The sequence below is a fragment of the Adiantum capillus-veneris genome, chromosome 10, assembly GCF_014529385.1.
Source record: "Adiantum capillus-veneris isolate H3 chromosome 10, ASM1452938v2, whole genome shotgun sequence".
NCBI lineage: Eukaryota > Viridiplantae > Streptophyta > Polypodiopsida > Polypodiales > Pteridaceae > Adiantum > Adiantum capillus-veneris.
Window position 1 is genome coordinate 148,368,954 of NC_140940.1, and position 21,450 is coordinate 148,390,403.

General features: G+C 41.4%; 2 protein-coding genes and 1 pseudogene across 7 annotated transcripts in view; 1 reads left to right on the forward strand and 2 right to left on the reverse strand.

Annotated features, from left to right (window-relative positions):
- LOC147449836 (uncharacterized) overlaps positions 1-18,848 on the reverse strand; it is an 88,404-nt gene extending 69,556 nt beyond the window's left edge. Inside the window, exons 1-3 of one of the 6 annotated variants that reach the window (XM_086522193.1) lie at positions 18,460-18,598; positions 12,744-12,813; positions 8,821-12,662 (exon numbers count right to left, since the gene is read on the reverse strand). In XM_086522193.1, the coding sequence (XP_086378319.1) occupies positions 9,469-10,989 (1,521 nt within the window). In that variant the 5' untranslated portion in view covers positions 10,990-12,662; positions 12,744-12,813; positions 18,460-18,598 and the 3' untranslated portion in view covers positions 8,821-9,468. Of the gene's footprint in view, positions 1-8,820; positions 12,663-12,743; positions 12,814-18,459 lie in introns of those variants that run through there. The other 5 variants (XM_086522195.1, XM_086522194.1, XM_086522196.1 and 2 more) reach the window with 5 other exon arrangements.
- Positions 16,328-18,450, forward strand: LOC147449837 (phosphatidylinositol 4-kinase gamma 4-like; annotated as a pseudogene).
- Positions 18,823-19,086, reverse strand: LOC147449838 (uncharacterized). The gene has a single exon (XM_086522199.1). The coding sequence runs from the start codon at positions 19,084-19,086 to the stop codon at positions 18,823-18,825; it is 264 nt and encodes an 87-aa protein (XP_086378325.1).
- Between the last annotated feature and the right edge of the window lie 2,364 nt (positions 19,087-21,450).

Consider the following 21,450-nt stretch of genomic DNA (forward strand, 5'->3'; position numbering starts at 1 on the left):
AGTGTCGCCGTCGTCATCGTCGACATAGCCTAGACTTGCATCAATCACATGCATCAGCATTGTACCAGTTTGTGCAATCATAAGTAGACCACTCTTGCCGACGAGAGTGGGGCCTTCGGAGGAGGGTTTTACGTCTCTGGTGTCGTATCTCTCTTCTCTCTCTATCTCTCAGTCTCATTCGCTTGCACGCACAGTGTCCATTCACTTTGTTTGTGATCATAGCATTCTCTCATTAAGAACGAAAGTCTCTCCCTTCCATAAGAACAAAAAGGAACCTTGAGCACACTATGGAGCACTCATCTTGAGCAAAGCGCAAACATTCATTCCGCTGCACCTAACATCAAGTTTCCCAGTCATTGGCTCATACATAATGCTTTCCATGTGAGCCTACTAAAGCCTTACAAAGGAGAGCCACCACAAGAACCAACTATTGAAGACCCACCGGACATCGAGGACCAAGAAGAGGTGTTGCAGCCCGAGTCCATTCTTCGACATGAAGACAAGGTATTAAGAGGTGATAAGACTATCCAACGATATCTTATTAAGTTTAAGAATTATCCTTTTGAAGATGCTAGATGGATGCAAGGCATACAATTAAAGGATAACCTAAACCTTGTCAATGCTTACAATGCTTCCCTAGAGTAAGCAAATGTACAAATGTTTAAAATGAACAAAGTTTTTGTCTTCTAAGACTCTCTTTTTCTTTATTGTGCACAAATGTAAAGTAGCATGCATGCTTAGATCAAGTTTGCGGAGACGATGTCTCCCAAACACCAAGTAGAGCTTGTCACTCTACTATGGAAGATTGATAGGACTAATGTGCAGACATGCTTGCGGCAATCTTAGGCTCTCAAGCGCCAAATGGATTAGTCATCCATTTTGGAATGATGTCGTAGGGTAAGATAGGGATCCTCTACCCGCTAGAAAAAGGACTAATGAATAGGCTTTATCTTCTCTACCCCATAGTCGAGGACGACTATGATTTCAAGAGACAGGTAATGTCATAATAACCAATATATAATTCTCCTAAATGATTTTCTCATGGTAAACTGATCATTTAATATGGGGAAGTACAAAGGGAGAAAAAGCTAGAATATTGGTTAAGCTGGCAGACCGGCCACAGTAGAGATCCAAAGGGGGGGCCATCTGCAAAAGAGCAAGGTGCAACAATGGGCTATAAAGACCATAAGGTTCAGTCCATTAAGACTTCCAAAATGCTAAGGTTCTAAAATTCAAAGGTTGTGTCCAAAGGTCAAAGCTTAGGAAAATTGGATGATTGTGTGTGTACAAAAAATCTTGAAAGAGTCCTACATAGGAGGGCGCGAGCCCTTGAAGTAAGGGATGAGAGAGAAACACACACTCACAAGCCTCCTTTACACAAAGAATAAAAGGACACATGTCAGCTCCCTAGCCTAGATTCCAACAAGGTGTACTCAAATCCTATTGGATGGCCATGGAGGTGGACCAATGGGAATTAGGCTAGAGTAAATCTAGTTTAATTAAATTAAAAACACTTAATAAAATAACCAATAAGAATTAAGCTCTCTAGAATACCATTGGACAGTCTCCCAAGGGGTCCAATGAGCATTCAGCAGCCCAATGGCTTGCCTGATTCCTATTGGCCAAGAGACAAAGGGGTCCAATGAGAGTTTAGTTGCATTAATTAATTACCTAAAGCTCTCACAAAAGGGGAAAGGGGGACACATGTCAGAAGGCTATCACTTATGCTTCTTAATTCTCATTGGCTAAGCCTGGAAAGGTCCAATGGGGTGGCAGCATGAGCAAATAGCAAGAGGGGTCGACCAAGAGAGAGAGGGGGCTGAATTTCTCTAGGCATTATCTCACACACTCACACACAAGCTCTTGTGTGAAGCAAGAAGACTCTCTCTCCTTCTCAAGCTTTAATGGAAAGCTTATCACCTACTCCAAGCTTGTGAGAAGGGAGGCCTACACCAACAACTCTTGGCTTTGTGATGCATATCCAACCAAGAGCAAAGCTTCAATGCATGCTCATCTCCTCTACCATGCTAATTACTAAGCTATGCTATGCTAATATGAGTGATTATGTGAGGAGATGTACATCTTTCTTGTAAGACTACTCCTTCCTCTCAATCTACTCTCATACCCCGCTAGCTCTCACCATCTTCGAAGCTGTGTGAGGTCTTGGGTCTGAGACCGTGAGGGAATCGATGTTATATTTTATAAGTGTTTTGCTTAGTGCTTGAATCTTCCATCTTCATTGCACTAGCTAGTATTGAAGGAACACAAAGAATTGTATTGTAAAATGTCTCTCTTGATGGGAGAAACCTATAATACAAAGCCTTTTGGAGGGGGGACCGGCTCCATGTAAATTCGGTCCTCAACTGTTGTCAATAGCTTAATTTCTCTCTCTTTTGAAGTATTATTCATGCTATCTAACTAGGTGTTACGCTTTTTGTTGCTCTCTCCACCCAAGCACTCTTGTAATGCTCATTAGGAAACTATTGTAATGAAATGCTCACTATGTTCAAGTTATTTTCCGCTACACAAGTTACTAGGCCATTAAATGTTACAATTTCCGTAAAACGCGCTGACATGCTGACGTGCCAGACTATACGAATGCTGATGTGGTAGGGCTGTACGGATTTTTCGCGTTTTGTGCTGGTTGTGCCTGTGCCACGTGGCAGACTATACGGATTTCTGCAATTTTCGCTAGCTTTTGGGAGCAAATGCTTTTGGGGTTTAGTGCTTTTGAAATGATTGGTTTTGGGGCTCTGCTTTTGGGCATCCCTTGTAAGTTTAAAAGAGCCCTTGGGCCTCTCACTCTGCAGAGCATCTAGACGGAGAGTTTGAGCAGAGGACCCTTGGGAGTTGTACTTTGCTGTGAGCAATAATAAAGAAATACCAAAAGGGACACCAGCCTTTGGGGTCAGTGCTTCTGAGCGCGAAACTCCTTCGTGCCGTGCCGTGTCGTCTCTCTCTCTCTCTCTCTCTCTCTCTCTCTCTCTCTCTCTCTCTCTCTCTTTGAAGTTCAGTTATTTTGAAGTTTTTGTTCATGTGTTGCTATTGATTTCTCGCTTGGAGTGTCCAAGCCTGTAACATTGGTATCAGAGCTCGGTCAGATTCTTCTTCTACGAAGGATCCCATCCCTTCTACAGCACACATAGACTCTCAACCCCGACTTCAAATTTATTAGCCACTCCCACCCTTAGTCCATCGCACATCGAGCGCGCTCCCATCTTCATCGCTCTGTCTTAAGGGTCATAAGCCATAAAGAACCCAAGAGTGAACATTGGCTCTCGTGGAGAAGCTTACAGAGATAACATCTCTCAACGGGAAGGCAAAGAAAAGTTGAAATTCAGCACGGGAACTGAAGAAAAGAATGAAGAATTGGGCAAATTTTCGGCAGGGAAGTTTGCCAGAGCGGAGTACAAACGTCAACTGCAGGTTGACACGTGTGTGAAAAGATTAATGAAGTACTCCCAGAACCCAAAACATGTGAAGTATTTGAAGACTTACCCAATGGATGAGATTCACACGAGATGGCAAGAGCCCATTGATTCTCCTCTCAGGTCGGGAAGAAATCTGAAAGGACGGACGAGTGTAGAAAAGTGGAAATTGCACTTGCAGAAAGAGCTGGACAAAGCTCTTAACAAGAAGATGAACCAGATAATGAAAGGCTTGAAGCACTCTCCGAAGAAGAGGAAATCGGTGGATTTTCCCGATTATTTGGGTTGGAGCAAGCAGATCCAAGAAGCGTACTCGTTTCGAGGATGACTCAGATTTTTCTTCGTCTTCAAGAGAGTTCTGATAGTTCATCATCCTCTAGTTCTAGTGAGGATGAGAAAAGGCGAAAGAAGCGGAGAAAAAACAAGAAAAGTAAGAAAAACATATTTCTAAAAAAGTCTAGAAGGCATGGGAGGCCATCTAGTAGTTCAGAGGAGGAGAGCTCGTCCTCTTGAATAGATAAGCAAGGAAACCAAGGAGTTCAAGGAAGGGGGTCAAGCCGTCAGGTTTGAGACATTCTCAGGCTATCAAGACACCCGTGGAGCCCTTGAGTTTATATAGTAGTTTGACATCACCTTCTTGGGAGGCTGGTTCACGGAACACTCCAAGGTGCAAAGGGCGGCATCTTACTTGAAAGGAACTGCACAGATATGATGGTCTACTCTGTTGTTATGCAGAGAAGCACCTGCAACATGGTTAAAATTCAAGAAACTTTTCACGTCAACTTGGATATCATACAAATATAAAAGGGATGTCATCACAACTTGGCATCATTTGAGAATGACTAAGAAAGATACATTGGATGACTACTACCATAGGTTATGGGATACTTATTTGCAAGTGTCTTCATTTCAAAGGATTACTTTTGAGGGACCAGGTTGAGCGGTTTTGTTGTGGTTTGCCAAAAGAGATTCGAGAGTATTGTCTAGAACGGAAGTCTGACTCTATTCAAAGACTTACGGTACATGCTAAGCAAGGCTTTGGAATGCATGCCAGCTCATTGACTTATCCTATGGACAGGATAGTATCCACCTCATCAGGCGAACCGGATGACAGCTCATCACATGATTCCGGAGCAGTAAGGGAATCGGATGGTAGCACATCCGAGGATCCTCAGCGTGTTCTGTATAGCTCTCGTCCCCGGCCAGTGTTCTACTTTGGGGTGGGTGTGTGGGTGTGTATGTGTGTGTGTGTGAGAGAGAGGGTGTGACAGATTTACAAAAAAAGTATGTGCGTAAGCCCTGCAGTAGTTTGTGTTGTGTTTCTCTTCTTGTAGATATTCCTAGGGTTTTTTTTCTCCTTTTCTTCGATTAGGGTGTGATAGTGGATTGTTCATCTTATTACCATAAGAAGCAGTATACAAACGCCAGAAACAGGTAGATTTCACCTCAATGGATGCGGCAAATATCATCAAAGAATGTTTGTCTGAGGATTTTGCAGATACCCCAAATGCTTGGAAGGCCATGAACCTACCACTGAAGGGGTCATTCCAGATGTTTCACATATAATGTGTACAGGTTGTGCAACCATGACCTAACTTGGCCATATGAAGCAGATATCGTGGTATTACGGAGCATAATCAACATGAGTTCGTTGGTCAATCTTCGTACTTTGCGGGATTTTGGATTGCTTATGCTAGCACCAGTACTTATTTGGGTGTTTTAATGATGGTGCGACATGAGTTGCAGCCGGTCTTCGCCCACAATAACCGTAAGGGGTGGTGGATGGTTGTACAATATCTTGTTCAGGGAAACATTTTCGAATTTGTTGGTATATATACTTATACTGCCTCGGCCCAAAGAAGTCATCTTTGGCAAGATTTGGCCAAATTTCCTAGCGATCGTAGGCATTCTCGTGTGGAGATTTTAATACTGCGCTTGCAAACACTGATGATACATTTGGTCGTTCACGTATTTTAAGCTCTGAGCGTTCTTGGAATAATATAGTTAGTAATGTAGGTATTTTGGAATTGTGGACCCTTACTCGCTCTACAGAGAGGGGTTATACATTTACTCATGATGCGCACTCAAGGCATTGAGCACGATTGGATTGTTGGTATTTATTGGGTACTCAGCAATATGATATATTTGCATGTAATATGCCGGTTGACCGTTTCTTTACCCTATCCCATCATATCCCTATAACCGGCCTGTTAACTTCAAAAAGGGCGGTAGACTTTACTTCAAACCTTGATTTAGCTTTCACCCATTATTAGTCATCTATTCTACCTGTGCTATAATGACACAAGAGAGGGGAATGGGATACAGATGCTAGAATGCATCTGTATGCGAGTCAGACACCAGCTTGGCCCCTAAATAGGCGCCCCTTTCGGTATTTCTTTATTCTTTAAAAGAGGGAATAAAAGCTTTGGTTCCCTACAAGCTGCCCCGCACAGCCTTGGCTGAATTTCAACTCTTCTGGCCCGATTTCGGTAGCATAACTGTACTAGGATGCTTCACAGTCAGTATTCCCACGCATTGGATGACTTTCCCGACGCATACGGACACTTTGCAAAACCTGGCGAGAATCTGCAGCAAGCTGAATTCTCTGTTTTCTGCCCCGAAAATGCGCCAAATCACCTGTACAGCGGTCCCCTTGCGTGCCCGAACCTCCTGGGGGTATTAGGGTCCGTTTAGGGCCAAAACCCTAAACCTGCAAAAATACACAGCAGGCTGTAATTCACTGTTTCGGGCTCTGTTTCGCGCGCCAGTTGCATCCGTAGCAAGTCCTCAAGCTCCCGCACCTGTAGGGCTACTTGCCCTTTGAATCGGACGAGATTTCGCACGTGAAACCTCTCCGAATCACCTATACCTGCGGGGGATTAGCCGCTAGCTAATCCAGTACCTGTGCAAGAGGCTCTTGCCTCGGCAATCGCGCATGAACCCACACAACTGTACATTGGTCAATCTGATGAGCCCACTAGAGGGGCATAACCATAAAGAATAGGGGAGAGAGAGAGAGCAGTGAGAGGTATGCAAGTCATGACATCCTGCACCTCACTGTACATAGAGGGTAAGCCACCACTCCATTGAAGCTCTCCCACCTGTGACAGCACTCAAAAACGAGTTCACCGCTGAAAATCACGTTTTTGCCTTCTCTTTAAGTAGTAAACTGACCTCAGAGTGCCAAGTGTCACTCATTTGTGCATTTTCCCGCTTTAGACCCTCGAGTCTAAAAATATCTCACTTGCAGCCTCTGTTGACTTGGCCACAGAGTAACAAAATGATCCCCATGTCAAACTGCACGTAATGACGCGAAGACATTTTGCCGTCCAAAAATAGCAGTCCCCAAAATTTAGGAGTTTCTGCCATTACATTCTTCTAGGTCATCTGACCCTCTTTGTACACTGCAGCCACACCCAGAACTGAAATGTAGCCTATGTAGCAAAGGATTCCGCTTTGGCTGGCCAATGACCCCACTTTGGCTAACCATAGTCCTTGTCCAACCTTAGTGCTCTTTAGCCCTCAGGCTTGGACTCTCTCTGAATAGTTCCACACTGGCTATGCAATGCAAGGCAGTTAGATTTCCAAAGGGGTGTTTCCAAAAGGTAAAACAAACGAAATTCCCCAAAGAAAGAGAAAATTAACAAAAATGGAATTGCCACTGGCTGGTGACATACCCCCCTGTTGAAATCTCAAACGTCCTCGTTTGCACCTATGTCGTACATGCTTACAGTCAACACTCGGGTGTATTCAACACCTGTCGACACATGCACGACACATACATACTCATTGTCAACACCTCATTGACACATGTATTGCCTGCGTGTGAACCCTGTCCCAATGACATAGTAGAAGCGTCACACTCTGCCATTGCTTTGAGTCCATAACTTTCCAATGACAAAATGGAAGCATCACATTTTGCCACTGTCTTTTAGTACACGTTGGATCCAATAACACTTTCGAGCATACCCAAACCGACAGTTTAAGAATGCAGTTACACATGTACCCTTTAATAGAAGCAATTACTGTATCCTTGACAAACTGACAAGAAATACTCACTTCTATAGCACTAAACAAACTTTTGGACATTCCATAAGAGCAATTGCCAGACTGACAATCTGTACAGCTCTAACATTCATGTAACATGCACTTCATTTGAGCTCACTGTAAGTAACATGTACATCATTTCTTTTAGAAGCCATTGTCACACTGACAATCCACGTAGCTCTGAATCTCAAGGGGTCAAGGTAGGTTGCAAACCAAGGTTTTAAGTTCCCATACTTTTAGTGACTCTGCAAGTTCACTTTTTTCCATCCACTTGACATCCAGAGGTGAATAGCTTTTGAAATTTACCAAACAGCACCTTGCAACCTTCCCTTTTCTTTTCTTTCTTTATGTGCCAAAATCTGTTCCGGGACCAAGATCTCGTCAAGTTCCTCGACTTCCGGTTGATCTTCAGCTAGCATATCTTCTAGCACATCACCCACATAGGGTCTGAGAAGACTCACGTGAAACGCATTGTGAATCTTCCAACTCTCAAGCAATTTCAGCCTTTATGCAATATCACTGATTTGCATACTGAGCGTCAAAAACAATCTTTCTCTGCTCTTCATCTTGATCTTTGGAGATTACCCTGTGATCTACCCTTATGCTGTCACTTTTATTGGGCTGAGAATTCTCTTTTTGACCCAATTTTGGCAGCATAACTGTAGTAGAAACCTTCACAACCAAAAATCCACATATCCAAGTGATTATCCACGCATAATAGAGCACTTTTGCAAACCTATCCTAGAAATTCAGCACGCTGAATTCTCTGTTTTTAGCTCCTAAAATGCTCCAGATCACTTGTATTACTGTCCTCTAGCTTCCCCGAAGCTCTTGGGACAAAAAGGCATCAAATAGGGTCAAAACCCTAAATCTGCAGAAAAATACAGCAAGCTGTATTTTCTTCACGTCCACAGTGCTTGTGGCATGAGCAAAATTCTATCAAGCAAATATTGTGCAAGTGCGTCGGTCTTTTGCTATATTTATCGACGATGTTTTCGGAAAATATGTCTCTGCTGTCTAGATCTAATTGTTTGAGTGTTTCTTTTTTTTCAAAATGAGTGAACGTTGGTCTGGAGGATTTGTGTTGATGAAAATAAATTCTCTAGTAGTACTGTGTAAAGGTGAAGACAAAACAATATAAGCAGCTTGTTGTGCACTTAATTGCTGCATATTCAAAATTGTGCTTTCAATGCGTCGTAATCTTTCAACAGTGTCTGTATTATTGGCGATACAAATATCGATCTCAACTTTAATAGTTGTTATCAATGTGCTATCCATTTTTGTTATATATGATGAGCAGTATGCAACAGCTCCGTATGCGTTCACTATGTATTGGATGTCGGTATTAGCGTTCCATAATTCTAAAATTTTTTGATTGAAATTGTTTGTGAAAATGTCTTCTGTTTTTCGTCTCATCAGTACAATTGGTGTCATAATTTTCGATCGAATTGCCAATATGTAATCGTCAAAAGAAAGATCTAAAATCAGTTGGTAATTCTTCGGTTTTGGTTGTTTCGAGGAATTCTTTGATTTTTTTGAGATTTCTTTTATGTTGTTTAATATTCTTTTCTTCTTATTGCAGTGGTCTAAGTATACAGGTACACGGCATCGGGTATCGGGGAAAATCAAAGCGACATCTCTTTCCTTTTTTCAAGCAAGTTTTTCGATGTGAGTGTTGTTGAACGTCTCTCAGTCTTCCCGACGAAGATTCTTGTCAATGCTAATGCATTTGTCAATGAATGTCGTCACGCTAGTTTCTTTTGTACCAATTAGCTGGGGTGCATTTTCAATCCATATTAGACCATAATCGTGTTGACTACCACAACTTTGGAATTCAATCACGAAAAAGTAATCTTTCACTTTTCCTCCCAAAATATTGTTGTCTTTGGTGAGTAGTTTTTTCAAGCTTCGAAATTTGTGCAAATAATATCTGAAACATGTTATTGGGTCCGATCGTATGAGTCATCTAATGTAAGAATTTTCTGTTTCATTGTCATCTTTGGTTATAGAAGTGAGTTTTTCTAAACAGTTGATTAGTTCTTTCCAGCATCTCTTTGCAACCGAGAAAGTGATAAAGAAAGTAGGAGGATCTAGCTGTCTTATTTTTCTTAATTTTTTGTTTATAATCTGGAGAAGTTCTCAAAGATTCGTAGTCTTTGTAACCTATCTTTGATCGAATAATTCTGTCGACGTTTGTATCATGCAACACATCTCGCGCGTAAAGAACGGTCCCTTCGAGCTTGACCTTTCTTAGACGAATCCATATAGATGAAATAATTTGTTGGGTCATTATTTTCACTGCTTTAAAGAATAAGTTTTCTATATCCAATGCAAATCGTCTTTCGTCGTGAAGTAATTTCCATTTTGCAATTTTATGATAGTTTTTAACTGCTAGATCGTGATACTTACGTGGTTCGCCAAAGAATATCCTTGGAAAACCTTGTTCTTCACAAAATGTGTCTTTTAATAAACCAAGTGGATGATTTCCTTCACAAGGTGCAACGTGTAGGATCTTATCGTTGTAGTCAATGATTTGTTGTGTTGACGTCAACTGATGAACGAAAATATCGTGATAATTCTCATCGTCTTCATCGTTGTCATTGCACACTACAAGATGAATAGAATGTGTCTTTTGCAAAAGGGTGATATGTCGCAACCAATCCTCATTTAAACTTATGCTCTCTTTTGCGTAAAGATCAGAATGCAAAAGCTCTTTTGGCGCTTCAAGAGTGAGCAGTGGACGTACTAGTCCGCTCAAATAATAATGGTTGTATTCTAGTTTTCTCTTTAAACCTATAAGAATTGAGTTTTCCTCATTGATGAATCGTGGCAAGCTTCTTTGTGTTTCGGTAACGTTCGCCAGTACATTCACAATGCTTCCACATAAACCATATTGTCCGTCGTATGTCAACTCTCGTATTTTTGAGAACAATATTTGAAGTGCGATCAGTCTTTCTTCTATCTTGTTTAGTTTTTGTACAGTTTCGTTTTTGTCATTCAATCCAATTTCTTGTAAAGATTTGTAAGTCACTGCTGGTTTTCTTCTCTTTCTTTTGCAAGGCTCACAGATTTGCATAACAATGTCGCTAGCTTTCTTTTTTTTTGTTAACGTTATTTGGTAACTGAAAAGCAGTCTATTACAATGCTCGCACAAGATTGAAGGAGTATCATGTATTTCCTTTAAATATATTTCTGTAGGTGCATCATTGAAACGTAGTCTCTTTCTCGAGCTTGATTCGTTTTCCCGAGGAGGAATATTTTGAAGTGACTTTCTTAAGCGTTTTATTTTTGTTGTCATCGCTGTTTCCGTATGAACTGTGTTGGTTTCTTGACACAAATACTCATTGGCAACACATTTGTTACTATCATTAGGATACAAAATCAGCAGTCTGTGAAGTTTTGAAACCTTCGAAGGTGTCCCAATTTCAAATCTTTTCGAGCCTGTTGCAGATTTGTGCATAGGAAACACGTATAAAGCTCCGTCAATGTCTCTGATTAGTTTTCGTTGTTTCATACTAGCATTGCTGCATGCACCGACAATGAATTTCTTTCGCTTCTTGCGCTATCCGCTTTGTAAAGTCACCTCGATGCACAAGTGATTTGCTTCACAATAAAGCTCGATCATCTGAATAGTCAATGCCAATGAATTACGAGAGGTTTTTAGCAACCTGTAGACTCTATCGTAAGCTGTCTCGTTTGCCCCAGTGTTATTTCCTAAGAGAGTGTTAATTACGTTTGTCGATGTGGTTTGTAGTCCCATTTGAAACAAAGTATAAGCAGCTAAGTTTGTTAGAAGATCCGTTGGTTCAAGTGTTGTTTATGTAATGTATTGAAACAGTGAATATATCAACATCCAAACCGTATGTACGCAAGAAATATTCATCGACACTAAGATTTTTTAAATTGTCAACAATGGAAGCATCCATTCTTTGAGTGAATTGAATGAGCAGAGCAAAAGAGAGAGAGAGAGAGAGAGAGAGAGAGAGAGATTCAAAATAGGGGAGCTCTCTGTACAATAATGCGACTGGCACAAGGAGAGCAACAGAAAGAAAAACTAAAGAAGTTTTTTTTTTCAAACTCTTGGAAAGAGAGAGAGAGAGAGAGAGAGAGAGAGAGAGAGAGAGAGGCCACTAGAATAATAGAGGTTTATGTATATCGTTGCTGTGAGGGAAATAGATAGTGGGAGCAGGGGAGGGGATGAGAGAAAGAAATAAGAATACAAGGATATTCGAGACAGGGGAACTCAGAGAAGAATACAATGAGTGGAGAGAAGAGAGAGGGGGAGGAACCACTGGAAACAATAGAGCTCTATGGAAATCACCAGATTTGAGAGAGAGAGAGAGAGAGTGAGAGAGTGTTGTGTGTGTCTGCGCAAGGAGGATGGATGGAAGAGAGGGGAGGGGGGACGGAAGAGAGATCAATCCAGCTCTAATAAAAAATGAGTTTCTTATCCGACTGTAGCCAGGAAAAAGGATAGTGGGGGGAAGATGCAGACAACCGGAAATAGTGAAGCTCTATGCGCAATATTGAAACTGACAAACACAAGCAAGGGAGTCTTTATGGACAATAGAGAGAGAGAGAGAGAGAGAGAGAGAGAGAGAGAGAGAGAGACCAAAAATGTTGGAGATAACGGGACCCTTTAGGACCCTTTATACAATCATATTTGAGAGAGAGAGAGAGAGAGAGAGAGAGGAAAAAAGAAAAGACGTCCAAATCACTAACGACACGAGAGAAACGAGTGAACAAAGAGAGAGAGAGAGCGAGAGCGAGAAGGAAACCTTTAAAACCTTATAACGTAGTTGCAAGTGTTTTTACAGAGGCTTTTTTTTACAAGGATTTTTTGATGCATTCAAAACTGCTTTATGCAAACTAGGAAAACTAGCTCACGACTCTTCAAGAGCTTTAACAGTATTATTTATATACAATGGTAGACCCATATTATGCTTCCAAGACCTTTACTCTGGGTAAAAAGTGGTCAGATTTCCTGCAAGATTGATTTTGACAGGGACCTTCGCTTGGCTTGATCTTCACTTAAAGCTTGGGAATCTCGTAGCTTGTAGTCGTCTTTTGGCAAGTGATACAGAATAAACCCTCTTTGGTTTTATGAACCTTATTTGATTTGCAAATGGCACACAATGTCTCCAAGAGAACACCATTTATGTTAGAGGAACGCAAGACGCCGAACACCTGCAGGTCAAAAGCGAGAATCAAGAAACACAAAGGAAGTCAACGACATAGTTTCCAGGCAACTAAGTTAGCCAACATTACCTGCTTCCCATAACCGAGACTCTCAACTTGTGTCTTGTAAGTTTGTAAGAGATCAGATTGCAGACGCTTGCTGTGGACAGGCACCAAAATTGTAAGATCCAAGACAGACAGCGTATTCTCACGGCCTAAGAAAGCGCCGACATTCCTTGCAACAAAAGTCTTCACTTTTCCATTGTCAACATCCCTTCTGATAGACTTATATCTTCTTTGCGATCATTGACAAAAGTCAACTGGAATAAAAGCACACGTTAAATGATACGAATTTTTTTTTGCCTTGAAAAATGCAAAGGATCTCAATATGCGAGACTCACAGTTGCTCGATCGCGTACCCAAGTAACTTTTCGCACCACCTAGACCCGCACTTGTTGCCTCATCTAAGAAAAATCTTATCTTCGTTTCCGGGTAAAAGCTCAAGTGAATTGGAAATGAAGCAATGCAAGTGACGATCGAGGTAGCATCCAAGTAAAGAGAGAAAGGTGATGTTCCACCATCTGCCTTGTTCTTTGTTTTGATTGCAAAACCCTCTATTCACACAAAACTACCAACACTTAGAAAGGAAGCGAATTCTTGCACCGCCTCTTTGCTGTTGGATGTACCATGTACCATAATCCTATATGACTGCTTGGATACGCAAAATAAAACGATACCAAGCCACATCCACATTGATAAACATATGAGACATGAGGAGGAATCACTGCTTCAACCAGATTTTGGAAGGCTTGATGCGATAGATATGCAATAATCGCTTGGGGGAAAGAGGAGAATCATTAGGAGATGCATCAAAAGAGGGATTGTCACTAGCCAATGGCAATTCCATAATTCCATTTTTATTTATTTTCTCTTTCTTTGGGGAATTTCGTTTGTTTTACCTTTTGGACACCCCTTTGGAAATCTAACTGCCTTGCATTGCATAGCCAATGTGGAACTGTTCAGAGAGAGTCCAGGCCTGAGGGCTAAAGAGCACTAAGGTTGGACAAGGACTATGGTTTGTATCATGCAACACATCTCGCGCGTAAAGAACGGTCCCTTCGAGCTTGACCTTTCTTAGACGAATCCATATAGATGAAATAATTTGTTGGGTCATTATTTTCACTGCTTTAAAGAATAAGTTTTCTATATCCAATGCAAATCGTCTTTCGTCGTGAAGTAATTCCCATTTTGCAATTTTATGATAGTTTTTAACTGCTAGATCGTGATACTTACGTGGTTCGCCAAGGAATATCCTTGGAAAACCTTATTCTTCACAAAATGTGTCTTTTAATAAACTAAGTGGATGATTTCCTTCACAAGGTGCAACGTGTAGGATCTTATCGTTGTAGTCAATGATTTGTTGTGTTGACGTCAACTGATGAACGAAAATATCGTGATAATTCTCATCGTCTTCATCGTTGTCATTGCACACTACAAGATGAATAGAATGTGTCTTTTGCAAAAGGGTGATATGTCGCAACCAATCCTCATTTAAACTTATGCTCTCTTTTGCGTAAAGATCAGAATGCAAAAGCTCTTTCGGCGCTTCAAGAGTGAGCAGTGAACGTACTAGTCCGCTCAAATAATAATGGTTCTATTCTAGTTTTCTCTTTAAACCTATAAGAATTGAGTTTTCCTCATTGATGAATCGTGGCAAGCTTCTTTGTGTTTCGGTAACGTTCGCCAGTACATTCACAATGCTTCCACATAAACCATATTGTCCGTCGTATGTCAACTCTCGTATTTTTGAGAACAATATTTGAGGTGCGATCAGTCTTTCTTCTATCTTGTTTAGTTTTTGTACAGTTTCATTTTTGTCATTCAATCCAATTTCTTGTAAAGATTTGTAAGTCACTGCTGGTTTTCTTCTCTTTCTTTTGCAGGGTTCACAGATTTGCATAACAGTGTCGCTAGCTTTCTTTTTTTTTGTTAACGTTATTTGGTAACTGAAAAGCAGTCTATTACAATGCTCGCACAAGATTGAAGGAGTATCCTGTATTTCCTTTAAATATATTTTTGTAAGTGCATCATTGAAACGTAGTCTCTTTCTCCGATCCAACATAGAGTAATGCCACACAAGACAAATAGCAATGAAGAGAGCAAGGAAAGTAGATGTCGTTTCTTTTTTAGCAATGACAGGCTATATTGAACCAAAAGAAGAGGGATAAGCAGAAAGAAAAAGGGGAAAGGGAGTGCTCGACGTGAGCTAAGCATGTTGACACATAGCATACATAACGAAACCCCACCCTCAGTCTCTTGAACGACAAAGACCAAGCATTGCACACACAAAAGAACACGCACAAGTGAAGGAACACAAGCCAAGCAAACACAAAAGAAAACACATGATTAGAAGGCCTTCAATCCACAATTGCTGCATATCTCAATCGACCCGCCTTTAGATCCCTTTCTCACTAAACTGTCAATGGCCACAAGCAACATATGCAAGTGATAACGTGAGACACAGTAAAACCTAACGACACAACCATCAGGAACAAAAAACCACTCTAAACACGACAACAAATGAAACAAGCATCCCCAAAAGACCAGATGGACCACGTGCCCATGCACACGAGAATTCATGCACCGAAGTAGTGGACACAAGAAGCACTAGCCTACAAAAGCAAGAAACTTATCACAGCAAACCGAAGTCAAGATATCCGCATGTCCTTATTAAAATCCACAACAGAAAGGCACATTCGTGCCATCTATAAATCTTCAAGCATGCTTCAAAAAAATTCCAGAACGCAATCAACAGCATTGAATCACACTGAGCCTTTTAAAATAGAATATCTATGCACATAAATATACAAGCATTGTATGCATCTTTTTGTGTAAAAGATTTTCATGTATTTGTACAAATGAATGCACCTAATCACGAGAAAAAGAACATATTCCTGCTATCTACAAATCTTTGACCATGCTTTAAAAAGAAAAAAAACAGAACACAGTGAACAATATGACTCAGAACGCAGTCAACAGCACCGAATCACACTAAGGCGTTCCGCGACCCTTGCGCTTTCAGCATGCTGCTTCTGCAAGATGCGCTGAAGCTGTTTGCTCCCACCTTTGATCTGAACATCCCTTGCAAAGGTGGGCTTTTGGTGTGCCGTCTTAAGATCTGGACCCGCGTCTTCACAAGCGCAGCCACCATGGATGTACTTTGGATGACATCGCAATGGAGATCTCGGATCTCTCTCTGTGACATTCCCTTCCTAGCAGGATCTTGGGGCCAGAGGCTCTTCTTAAAGAGATTTGCAGGAAGCCTCTATGCTCATCGCGAATCCTCTGCCGGTGGAGGATTTTGTTTAATCTGGTATGTGCCGCCGCACACTAGAGCATTTTAGCCTGGAAGAGAAGCCTATTCAAGTGTTTGTGGCTACCATGGGTAAGGTTTCATCCTTGGTATCCTTGGAGGTGTCCAAATCGGATACAATCGCATGTATAAAGCTTAGAATACAGGCAGATAAGGGGTTTGTTGCAGACCAGCAGAGGTTGGTGTATGCAGGCAAAGAGCTTGACACGCGAGATGAATGTCTATTACAGGATTATGGCGACAAAATGGCGATGTGTTACACCTTGTGCTGCTAATACCTAAGCTCATATCACTAACCTCAAGGACTGTCAATGGGAATTCGTTTGTATATAAGGTCTGGCAAGCTGAGGACTCCAAAGATTTCCGTGGTACCCTTGGAGGTGTCCAAATCAGATACAATCGCATGTATAAATCTCAGAACACAGGCAAACAAGGGGTTTGTTGCAGACCAGCAGAGGTTGGTGTATGCAGGCAAAGAGCTCACGCGAGATGAATGTCTATTACAGGATTATGGCGTACAAAATGGCGATGTGTTAGACCTTGTGCTGCTAATACCTAAGCTCATATCACTAACCTTAAGGACTGTCAATGGGAATTCCTTTGTATATAAGGTTTGGCAAGCTGAGGACTCCAAAGATTTGCACAAATTCATCTCCAATGTAGATGGTCCCTTACCACTGGGCCTTCCATTTGTGACTTTGAAAGGTGAGCAGATAGAAGACTCAAACATTGCAGAGGAGTTGCCATTGAGAGGAGAACCTGTGTTGTTTCTCCGTGTTCACAGGCCGAATGCACGTTCCCGATTTGTGAGTGCAAAGGAAGTGGAGTTTGCAGCGGCATCAATAGATGAGGCACCACTTACAGGTTCCGAAGGGACGGTTGCCATAGTAACAGGGAATGGCCGCTTTCAGGTCTCCGTTCCCCGTTCCCGTTCCAAGTTCCCGTTCCGAATCCCCGTTCCGTGTTTCAAACGTGAGTACCCGTAACAGGGAATGGCATTTTGTTCCGCGTTCCCATTCCCCGTTCCCGTTCCGGTTTCCCGTTCCTGGTAACTATGACGGTTGCAGCAACCAATTTTCCAGAGAATAAAGCATCTCAGAAAGGAGGTTCTCGCGCTGGATTTAAAGCAGGTAGAGAAGAGAAACACTCAAAACAGGGTTTGCAACATCAAGCCAGGTTGTTGCTTCCATCTAGATATCCTATTAGTTTTGATCTTCCTAACTCTTCAAAGGAACTTGTAGATCATGTCAAAACGGGCTTGCATGCTGGTTAGGCTCCTGGTCTGACGACAGAAGGCTCTGGGGGGGTCTATCTACCGAAAGATGAATATGGCATACACAATGTAGCAGTGTTCAAGCCTATGGACGAAGAGCCCATGTCAGTTAACAATCCTAGAGGGTTCTCTAGAACTAATCATGGGGAGGGGCTTGAAAAAGGGGACAAGAAGCGGTGAAGGAGCTCTCAGAGAGGTGGTTGCCTTTGTCCTCGACCATCCAGCTGGGAGTGTGAAGACCAGGACAAAAGAGGAGCTTGCGAAGAGGGAAGCAGGAGGGTTTGCAGGGGTTCCACCCACTAAATTGGTGAGATGCTATCATGAGACATTTCATTATGGGTCTGATGAGCACAAGCTGCGCAAAGCAAAGACGGGATCACTGCAGCAGTTTGTGCATGCCATCAGCAGTTGCGAGGACATGGGATCTTCGATGTTTCCAGTAGATGAGGTTCGTAAAATCAGTATTCTCGATTTGAGGCTAGCAAATACAGATAGGAATGGAGGCAATATCCTAGTGTGCGAAGGGAGAGAAAAGGCGTTAAAGTTGGTTCCAGTTGATCATGGTTACTGCCTACCTGAAAAAGCAAGATACCTTGTTTGATGGTAAACATGAATGCTCCTAGGTTCCATCGAAGTGTGGCATACAGATATTTTTTTTAACATGGGTAAAAATGCTACGGAACCGATGTAAAGATACACAGACGATCTAACTTTTAAACTTTATTTTATAGGGCTCCTAATGTAGTGTAGATTTCTGCATAATTGTGCATCTAGTAGCATTGTAGTTTGTACTCTTCATTGACAAAACCTTCATGTCAGCCTGTCTCCTTCAGGCCAACGATGCACTTTCTAATGATGCTACTGTTCTCCTGTCTGCTCAGTTTTGTGGGTTATTCTTACAGGGCTATGGTGTGGGCGATTCACCAGTAGATGGTCCTCCACCCGACAAAGGTTCCTCCATCGTGGAGGAGTTAAACACTAATATTGGCTGCCTTTAAAGCCCACAACTAAAATGTGCATCTTTGGGTGACTTATCTGTCGTAGCTTACCATGCAAACAAGCAACACCTTTTTGAATGCAAAAGTTTCCTGATGGAACGCAGTAAACAAGACATCAGTCCATACAATAAGCCAACACATGCTCAAGAAGAAGAGCAGTACCTGATACAAAACGCCCAACGGTTCCAATTTCCTCAAGACCCACCTATTTAATCCTGTCACACAGAGCAGCCGGAAATGGGAACTCCGTAGGAAGCCATCCCGCAATGATGAGGCGGATCCAAAATTGATCGAAACAGCATGGCACGCCTGGCAAAGATTGGAGCTTCCATTGAAGGCAAGCATAAGCGCAGACGCAAGCCCGAATCCGCATCTGCACGCGCGTGGAGCAGAGAAAGCGAGGGCGCAAGGGTCACGCGCATCCGAAACAATCCCGTCACGTCGATTCCAAAAGGGTAAAAGCAAGGTGTCTCCTCCCGACCAATGAGGGGGGGCCACATACATGCCCCGACTTTGAGCCAAACACTAAGGCTGCCAGTATGGCAGGCCAATAAGTCCATCACCAAAAACATATACAAAATCATCATCATTAAAAATTTGATCCTCCCAGACACTTGCAAGCAGAATGGCATAAGCTTTCGAGACTTTTTGAATACGCTCTTGATAGATGTCGAGTTTCACCAATAGTGCTTCTGCAACATCCAAAAGCTCACTTTCCCAATCATGCATTGGCTTCAAAAAAGCATCCATGTGCTCTACAAGGTCTTCATTACATCTTTTTTCTTCCATCTTCAGATAGCGCTCGAGATGACGAAGCCGTGTGAGCGTTTGGTTGTGCAGCCAACTAATTCTTCAAATATGTTTGCCTACAATAGTATTTACTTTCAAATGGTTGTTTATCAGAAAAATACTTATTACATCTTTTAATCCAGAGATGTCGTATAGATATTTGCATCCCAAAGGAAGTCCGTATAATCAAAAAGAATCTTTGGCTCTTTTTTTTTTTGCACGCACGTTTTGATGCGCAATTTTGAGCCTCTAATTTTAGGATAAGCTTGTCTGAAAAGAAAAGAAACTCTAATCTTGACTTACCTTCTTTGCTTTTTTAAAAATACTCCTTCTTTCCTAAAATTTAGCCAAAAGTTTCTCTTTCTTTCTTAAGGGGGGTCAGCTCTTATCTTTGTACATCGTCTTAAGGCTTAAATTTCCCATAGAAACCTATTGTTCCCAAATGAGTAAGGGACATAAATTATAGTCCCGGAGTCTGATTTTTGAACCGATCGTTTCGTTAAAACTCCCTATGGCTCAACAAAAATATGAACCTCAAATACTTTTGCAAAGTAAGTGAAATAAGTTTTATTGATAAATCTTGGGTATGTTACAAAAGGTAAAGTCGATTTGCGAGGCCGATCTACTTCACTATTTTCTTTTTCTTTATCTTTTTCTATTGTAGTTGGTGGCCTCTTCTTTGCATGGATTTGAGATGCCTCTAGGACTATTGGTGTTGTTGTTGTTGAAGTGTTTCCTCTTTTTTTTTTGGATTTCCATCCAGCTTCTTGTTAGGACTAGACTCTCTTTTCTATGAGTGATGGGAGTTGATTATATAGAAGGTGTTCTTGAATTCCCTAGTACTCAACTTGAGGGTTCTGCCATTCAAAAGCTGGGAATTGGTATTTGAAAACTCGTGTAAACTGCTCCTTCTAGATCTTTTATTGGTGGCCTTCTCATCATTATCCACGTGTCATAAGTCATTAGATTCTTTGTTGCATATGGATCTATTGTAGCTGAGCATGCACTTTTGAGTGGTGTTTCTTCACATATGTTGAATTTGATCACTGTAAGGGACCATCAATCTTTTGCCATATCCTTATTCCTCCCTCGATCTTGAGTTTGTTGAACATCTAATGTGGAACTTGGTTCTTCATTTGATTTTAGTTGTGCACTTTCTAGAGTCGGCTACAACTTCTGTCAATTCTTTAGGTATGTCGATGATGACATATTCTTGCGGTTGATTTTCTTCCTTTGTTTGTGCTTTTGCACCATGATTCATGACATTTTCTTTCATACTCACAAGTTTCATTAGCTTCCTTCAACACCTTTATCATAAATAAGGAGTTATTCCTTTCTCACAAAAACCTTTGTAGACATTATTTCATTTATGCACACGACTAGAGTAGTTAGTACCTGATCTCAGCCAAAAGTTTCAAACAAATCTTTAGGAAATGGCTCTTGAATGTAGTCTTCATTCTCTACTAATCTCTCTAGGATGCAATCTTCTTTCTTTAGGCTCCAACATTCGGACGCTCCACACATCCAAATATGCGCTTTTTCATGAAACCGTGCAGGTATTTTGTTTTCATGGATTGTATCTAAGTCAAATTTTCCATAGGAGTTTGATTAACATCTCTATAACTATGATCCTTGATGATGACCCTCGTGGTAACACCTTTATGCCGCATGCAAAGGTGGTTGTAGCCCCAATCTTGTACCATTTTAAGTTGTCACATGAATGGTTGCCCCAAAATGATATCAAAGTTATTTCTCTTTCCAAAATCCACTATTGTAAAGGTATTCTCGTACTCAATTCCGCATAAGGATACTATGATCTAGTCCAGCAAGCTCAAAGGTCTTTCTATAAATCCATCTGTAAGTTGCAGTTTCATTCGTGTTTTTATAAGAGTTGGTCTTCCACATTTTCCTAAATTTCTTTGTTGGCAATGGCCACTCCAGCCCCACTATCAAGTATGGCTATGGTTTTTACACCTTTGTATTCCACGAGCAAGTTTGCAAAGCTTGGGCTACCTCTTAGAGCCATCTACACATTTCCTCGAGGGGTTCACCTCTTAGACATGTAAGTTACCACGTGAGTTCAAATGAATGGATTTTTTAATTGGTAAATTTTTAAAGTTTTAATAGGATTATATTAATAGAAGGGGTTTTTTAATTGATTTGAGAGGAAAACTCGTAAGTTTTGGAAGAAAAAGGGGTCATTTTATTACCTTAAGCATGTAAGTAAAGAGGTTTTATTAATACCCTTTGAATGCACATTATATAAATAGTTTCCAAAAGGTGCACCCCTCGAGCACATTTCCAATCGTTTTGTCTTGACTTCTAGATGCAGATACATCAACCATATTTGTTTTAGTGTCTGGT

What these genes read in the sequence shown, in the direction of transcription:
- LOC147449838 (XM_086522199.1), bottom strand. Translation starts at nt 19,086, where the DNA reads ATGGAAGAAAAAAGATGTAATGAAGACCTTGTAGAGCACATGGATGCT.